The following is a 7,682-nucleotide window of genomic DNA, read 5'->3' as shown; positions in this document are numbered from 1 at the left end:
CCTGTGTCAGCTAGACGTAGGAGGAAGGCCCGTGTGTGGTGGATGTAGGAGGAAGGCCCGTGTGAGGTGGATGTGGGAGGAAGGCCTGTGTGTGGTGGATGTAGGAGGAAGGCCCGTGTGTGGTGGATGTGGGAGGAAGGCCTGTGTGTGGTGGATGTAGGAGGAAGGCCTGTGTGTGGTGGATGTGGGAGGAAGGCCTGTGTTAGCTAGACGTGGGAGGAAGACCTGTGTGTGGTGGATGTGTGTTTAGTTGATGTGGAAGGAAGGCCTGTGTGGTGTGTGTGTGGTGGTGGGGGGTGGGGGGCTGGGGTGGAAGGCATGTGTATGGTGGATGTTGCCCAGTTGGTGAAATCAGGTATGTGCTGACAGACGAAGAAACACCTCTGTCCTCTGTTCCCTATGTGCTCCTCTGTCCCGTATGTGTCCTCTGTCCCGTATGTGTCCTCTGTGTCCTCTGTCCCCTATGTGGTCCTCTGTCCCCTATGTGTCCTCTGTCCCCTATGTGCCCTCTGTCCTCTATGTGACCTCTGTCCTCTATGTGTCCTCTGTCCCCTACATGTGCTCTGTTCCCTCTGTGGTCTTCTGTCCCCTACATGTGCTCTGTTCCCTCTGTGGTCTTCTGTCCCCTATGTGTGTTCTGTCCCCTATGTGGTCTTCTGTTCCTATGTGTCCTCTGTCCCCTATGTGTCCTCTGTCCCCTATGTGTCCTCTGTCCCCTATGTGTCCTCTGTCCCCTATGTGTCCTATGTTCCTATGTGTCCTCTGTCCCGTATGTGTCCTCTGTCCCCTATGTGTCCTATGTCCCCTATGTGTCTTCTGTCCCCTATGTGGTCCTCTGTCCCCTATGTGTCCTCTGTCCCCTATGTGTCCTTTGTCCCCTATGTGTCCTCTGTCCCCATGTGTCCTCTGTCCCCTATGTGTCTTCTGTCCCCTATGTGTCCTCTGTCCCCTATGTGTCCTCTGTCCCCTATGTTTGCTCTGTGTCTCTTCTGAGTCCCTTCTATGCGTCTCTTCCAAGAGTTCCTTCCGTGAGTTCCTTCCGTGAGTCACTTCCGTGTGTCGATCCCTGAGTCCATCTGTGAGTCCCTTCCGTGAGTCCCTTCTGTGAGGCCCTTCTGTGCGTCTCTTCTGTGAGACCCTTCTGTGCGTCTCTTCTGTGAGTCCCTTCTGTGAGTCTCTCTGTGAGTCAATTCTGTGAGTCCCTTCTGTGAGTCCCTTCTGTGCGGCTCTTCTGTGAGTTCCTTCTGTGAGTCCCTTCTGTGAGTCTCTCTGTGAGTCCCTTCTGTGAGTCCCTTCTGTGAGTTCCTTCTGTGAGTCTCTCTGTGACTCCCTTCTGTGAGTCTCTCTGTGAGTCCCTTCTGTGCGTCTCTTCTGTGAGTCCCTTCTGTGAGTCCCTTCTATGAGTCCCTTCTGTGAGTCCCTTCTGTGAGTCTCTCTGTGAGTCCCTTCTGTGAGTCTCTCTGTGAGTCCCTTCTGTGAGTCCCTTCTGCGCGTCTCTTCTGTGAGTCCCTTCTGTGAGACCCTTTTGTGCGTCTCTTCTGTGAGTCCCTTCTGTGAGTCCCTTCTGTGAGTCTCTGTGAGTCCCTTCAGTGCGTCCCTTCTGTGAGTCCCTTCTGTGAGTCCCTTCTGTGAGACCCTTCTGTGCGTCTCTTCTGTGAGTCCCTTCTGTGAGTCTCTCTGTGAGTCCCTTCTGTGCGTCTCTTCTGTGAGTCCCTTCTGTGAGTCCCTTCTGTGAGACCCTTCTTTGCGTCTCTTCTGTGAGTCCCTTCTGTGAGTCCCTTCTGTGAGACCCTTCTGTGCGTATCTTCTGTGAGTCCCTTCTGTGAGTCTCTCTGTGAGTGCCTTCTGTGAGTCTCTCTGTGAGTCCCTTCTGTGAGTCCCTTCTGTGAGTCCCTTCTGTGAGTCCCTTCTGTGAGTCCCTTCTGTGCGGCTCTTCTGTGATTTCCTTCTGTGAGTCTCTCTGTGACTCCCTTCTGTGAGTCTCTCTGTGAGTCCCTTCTGTGAGTCCCTTCTGTGAGTCTCTTCTGTGAGTCCCTTCTGTGAGTCCCTTCTGTGCGGCTCTTCTGCGAGTTCCTTCTGTGAGTCCCTTCTGTGAGTCTCTTCTGTGAGTCCCTTCTGTGCGGCTCTTCTGTGAGTCCCTTCTGTGAGACCCTTCTGTGCGTCTCTTCTGTGAGACCCTTCTGTGCGTCTCTTCTGTGAGTCCCTTCTGTGAGTCCCTTCTGTGAGACCCATCTGTGCGTCTCTTCTGTGAGTCCCTTCTGTGAGTCCCTTCTGTGAGTCTCTCTGTGAGTCCCTTCTGTGAGTCTCTCTGTGAGTCTCTTCTGTGAGTCCCTTCTGTGAGTCCCTTCTGTGCGGCTCTTCTGTGAGTTCCTTCTGTGAGTACTTTCTGTGAATCTCTCTGTGATTCCCTTCTGTGAGTCCCTTCTGTGCGGCTCTTCTGTGAGTTGCTTCTGTGAGTCCCTTCTGTGAATCTCTCTGTGACTCCCTTCTGTGAGTCCCTTCTGTGAGTCTCTCTGTGAGTCTCTCTGTGAGTCCCTTCTGTGAGTCTCTCTGTGAGTCAATTCTGTGAGTCCCTTCTGTGAGTCTCTTCTGTGAGTCCCTTCTGTGAGTCCCTTCTGTGCGGCTCTTCTGTGAGTTCCTTCTGTGAGTCCCTTCTGTGAGTCTCTTCTGTGAGTCCCTTCTGTGAGTCCCTTCTGTGCGGCTCTTCTGTGAGTTCCTTCTGTGAGTCCCTTCCGTGAGTCCCTTCTGTGAGACCCTTCTGTGCGTCTCTTCTGTGAGTCCCATCCGTGAGTCCCTTCTGTGAGACCCTTCTGTGCGTCTCTTCTGTGAGACCCTTCTGTGCGTCTCTTCTGTGAGTCCCTTCTGTGAGTCCCTTCTGTGAGACCCTTCTGTGCGTCTCTTCTGTGAGTCCCTTCTGTGAGTCCCTTCTGTGAGTCCCTTCTGTGAGTCTCTCTGTGAGTCCCTTCTGGGAGTCTCTCTGTGACTCCCTTCTGTGAGTCTCTCTGTGAGTCCCTTCTGGGAGCCTCTCTGTGAGTCCCTTCTGAAAGTCTCTCTGTGAGTCCCTTCTGGGAGTCTCTCTGTGAGTCCCTTCGGTGAGTCTATTCTTTTACCTTTGTATCCCCTATTTGTCCAATGTTCTGTGTGACCCATAATTGCGTGGATCGATGCCCATTTTGTCAATCACTGGATTGTCTGGTTCATCCCTTGTTTCGTTTCTTATTGAGGCCAGCAGTGTATTTGTAATAAACCGGTGCCAGGACTTATGATAACAAAATGTTCCCTTTAAAATATTATTTACAAACTTTTAAAACTGTTTGTTGTGTAGAAGTCTTTATTTGTACCAAGGCCACTGGCCCATATACAATACATACATTTGAAATAGTGTGGTACATGAAAAAAGGTAATGTCAGGTACAAATTTACAGGTTTACAGGCTTTTCATAATTACGTCTTCTTTCATAGCTGTAATACAGGTATTTACATGGTTTTCCAAGTAATTGTTTACACGAAGATGACAGTAGCGTTTTAAATTTATGCATATTTGGATTATTGCAAAATGTTGTTGGTAAATACAGATGTCTAATATCGTTGTAATATTCACATTCTAAAGTAAAATGATATTCATTCTCTATACCTGTTTCACATATGGGGCAGAGTCGTAAACGTAAGTCAATATCAGCCCATCTACCTTCGTTTACCTTAAGTCTTAGTAGCCCGGCTCTGAGCCTTATCAAAACATTTCGATATTTTATTTCAGTAATAATGGAAAGGTATTTTTCTGGTTCCAGGAGACTTTTAAATTCTTTATACAGAATGTACCTAGAACTAGCCTTGATACTACTATTCCATGATTGGTAGAACATATTTATCAAAACGTTTTTAAAACTATTCATGAATGATGGTTTGTCGCCAACAGCTGGACTGAGCCAAACTACTCCGAATCCGTGAGAAAATAATATGGAACGAATAGAAGAAGCATAGTTACGACGACCACACTTGTCGTTATATACAAGCATATTATAAGATTTTCTTGGTATCCTATCTTCGTCCATTTCAATCAGTTTTAGCCAATACTTTACTGAACGACACATAGCATTTACATGTAGTGGGTACCGACCGCATTCCCCATACACAATAGCATTTGGGGTTTGCAAACCAACGTTAAGAAACTTCTTACAAGCCATAATATGCACTTGTTCTATTTTTTCAAATCTGTCTACACCCCATATTTCCGCACCATATAAAAGAATAGGTTGAATCTGAGTATCAAATATTTTAAAGAAAACTGAAGTGTCAACAAAATCAATCTTCCGTAGATTGCGAAATATTTCCATTAAAGCTCGTTTACCCCTTGATGCTAGATCTGAAACACATTGGTTCATCTTTGATGTATATGAGAATACAAACCCAAGATATCTATAGGAGTTGGCGGTTGAAATACGTTTGCCTTTATAGAACCATTTCTCATGAACAGATAACCGCCCTCCTCGTCTAAATACAACAACACTCTTTTAATCTAAATTAACCGTTAATCCATGTGAATCTGCAAAGTTATCAAGAATATTAAGTTGGTTCTGTAAACCAGTTACTGTGTCAGAGACAAGAATAACATCGTCGGCAAACAATAATAATAATATTTCAAACAAGTCAGGAAATAATTGTACACCGTGTTTCCCATGTGATGAAACATCATTTGACAGTTCATTGATGAAAAAGGAAAATAATAGAGGGCTTAATATACAGCCTTGTTTAACTCCGTTAAGACAATCAAAATATTCTGTATAAATGTTATCATTACATCTCACACACGCTTTCACGGAGGCATAGATTCCCTTAAGTGCTCTCATCATCTTTCCACCCAAGCCTACATCGTGCAGACACTCCCATAGTTTAAGATGATTTACTGAATCAAACGCTTTTTTAAAATCCACAAAAGCAACGTATAATTTCCCTTTTCTTTTCGATAAACATTTGTTAACAATTGCATTCAACGTGAATATGTGGTCAGCGCAGGAGAATATCCCTGTCTAAAGCCTGCTTGTGTCTCGGGTAATTTACTTCTTATATTAGCCCAGTTTGTAAGTCTAGAGTTTAAGACACTTGTGTAAACCTTACTAATTGTACACAATAGAGATATCCCTCTAAAGTTATCTGGATTATTTTTGTTACCTTTCTTATGTAGTGGAAGGATAATAGCTTTCGTCTAGTTCTGAGGGAATAATCCAGAATCAAATAACTTATTGAACAAATTTCGTAGGAAAGGAGTTATTACATTTTCACAACATTTTAACATTTCAATGACCACGTCATCAACACCAGGGGATTTGCCATTCTTTAAACGATTTATAGCCTTGTGGATTTCTGAGTCGGTAATCGGCGACTCCAAAATACACTGGTCAATCTCATCAAGTGTAAAATCTTCATCACATTGACATTCGACTTCAGCATGTAATACATCTGTACACTGAAAAACGTTTGTAAAATTGGTTTGCAAATTATCAAGACCCCGACAACTAAGTCACGTGTTATCAGTGTCACGTCTATCTTTAGCTTGGGAAAACCAGGTTTGGTGTATTTTTAGTTCTGGACTTTCCGATGGGGTGGCGTTATATGTTGCAGGATGAGACGAAAAGGTTATCACAAGATTAATTATGTTTTCTTCTACTACATAAAACGTTACAGTGTAACTGTAATATCATTTAAACACCCCAGTGGTGAGTGTGTCAGACATACAGACACATATGATAATTCATATATTTGTTGTCAGGACAAATACCACCAAATATGAAGGTGTTAATCGTCACTGCTGAATGCAAATAACTATACTCAACAACAGAAGTTCCTGTGACACCAATATTTTAGTGTAGGTTTCAAACAAGTAAAGTTTGGTTTTCAATATTGTAGTACATGTATGGAATGAAGACACAAAAACGCAACTGCTACAGCAAAGCCCCATGCATTCCATGCAAAAGTTGACTTTTATGCAAGCCCCATGCATTTCACTACCCAAGAATGGGTATAAAAACACGTGCGTTAACGGGTTCCATATGCATTGTTTAGCATCGTGCTGACAACAACCACTCAGAAAAACAACAAAATTACGCAGTTATTCAACATTACGAAATGCCACGCCTGTCTGAAAATGAACGTCTGCGAGCCATTGGTATTTCTAAAGCAGGATCGAGTTAAGTTGTTGTCGCAAGACAATTTAACGTCCACAGAAACATCATTTGGTGTTTATGGCAACGTTGGCAACAGAAAAATGCAGTCAGAGACCATCCTCGGAGTGGCAGGCCAAGCGTAACCAATAATCGACAAGACAACTGGATTCGAACAACACACCTACGAAATCGATTCCAGCCAGCAACAGTGACTGCAAGAAGCATCCCTGGCCTTCGACGAATATCTTCACAAACCGTACGTCGTCGCCTCAGATGTGCAGGGATTGTCGCCAGAAGACCCGCCAGATTTCCAATTTTGACAGGAAACCACCGCCAAGCACGTCTACTGTGGTGCAGACAGTGTCTACGCTGGACGGCCATGCAGTGGGGACAAGTTCTATTCACTGACGAGTCTCGTTTTAACCTCAGTCACAGCGATGGACGGATTCGAGTGTACCGACGTCGAGGTGAACGTTACGTCAATCATTGTGTCATGGAAGAAGATCGGTTAGGGGGCGGCAGCGTTATGGTATGGGGTGGGATTACAGCAAGACAGAGGATCCGTTTGATAGTGGTAGAGGGAAATCTCAATGGACAGCGCTACCGCGACGAGATCATCGGCCATGTTGTTCTACCGTTTTTGCGTTGTCATGGCCCAGGTATTACCTTTCAACATGACATATTGCTCGACTTGTTCAGGATTCTCGTGTTCACGTGTTCTACAGACACTCCAGGAACTTCGAAACATGCTCCAGCAGATATGGACAGATTTCCCACAGGAACTTTGTGCGACGCCTGGTCCATTCCATGAGACGAAGATATGTTTCTTGAATCGCAACCAAGGGGAACACACACGCTATTGATTTGTATTGAATTGACATTTTGGCATGTTCATGTTTTTTTATGAAATCATGCATTTTCTGAAGTCACTACTGCAAATTAAATCATTTGAACACAGGAGTCTTTCATCTGTTGCAAACCGAAATCGTTTCAGATTTGGTAAAAAACATAACTTTGCATTAATTCTTATTCAATGTCACAGGAAGTTTTGTTGTTCAGTATATGTGTGTTCCCTGTGTGGCCTCGGGTTGTTCTTTCTGTGTGTTCTCGCTTTTTCTGTGTGTTCTCGGTTTGTTCACGGTTTGTTCTGTGTGTTCACGGTTTGTTCTGTGTGCTCACGGTTTGTTCTGTGTGCTCACGGTTTGTTCTGTTTGTTCTCGGTTTGTTCTCGTGTTGTCCTATGTGTTCTCGTGTTGTCCTATGTGTTCTCGTGTTGTTCTGTGAGTTCTCATCTTGTTCTATGTGTTCACGCTTGTTCTGTGTTCTCGGTTTGTTCTGTGTGTTCACGGTTTGTAAACGGGTTGTTCTGTGTGTTCTCGTGTTGTTCTGTGTGTTCTATGTGTTCTCGGTTTCCACTGTGTATTCACGGTTTGTTCTGTGTGTTCACGGTCTCCTCTGTGTGTTCACGGTTTCCTCTGTGTGTTCACGGTTTGTTCTGTGTGTTCACGGTTTCCTGTGTTCA

At 44.8% G+C, this 7,682-nt stretch overlaps 1 protein-coding gene across 1 annotated transcript; it reads right to left on the bottom strand.

The window, feature by feature from the left end:
* Window positions 1-552: 552 nt before the first annotated feature.
* On the bottom strand, window positions 553-3,150 carry LOC125374380 (repetin-like). The gene has a single exon (XM_048385228.1). It carries the CDS (start codon window positions 3,148-3,150, stop codon window positions 553-555), a length of 2,598 nt encoding a protein of 865 aa, XP_048241185.1.
* Between the last annotated feature and the right edge of the window lie 4,532 nt (window positions 3,151-7,682).

The sequence above is a fragment of the Haliotis rufescens genome, unplaced genomic scaffold (genome assembly GCF_023055435.1).
Source record: "Haliotis rufescens isolate VD_foot unplaced genomic scaffold, xgHalRufe1.0.p SCAF_56, whole genome shotgun sequence".
NCBI lineage: Eukaryota > Metazoa > Mollusca > Gastropoda > Lepetellida > Haliotidae > Haliotis > Haliotis rufescens.
This window is presented reverse-complemented; position numbering and strand designations above follow the sequence as displayed.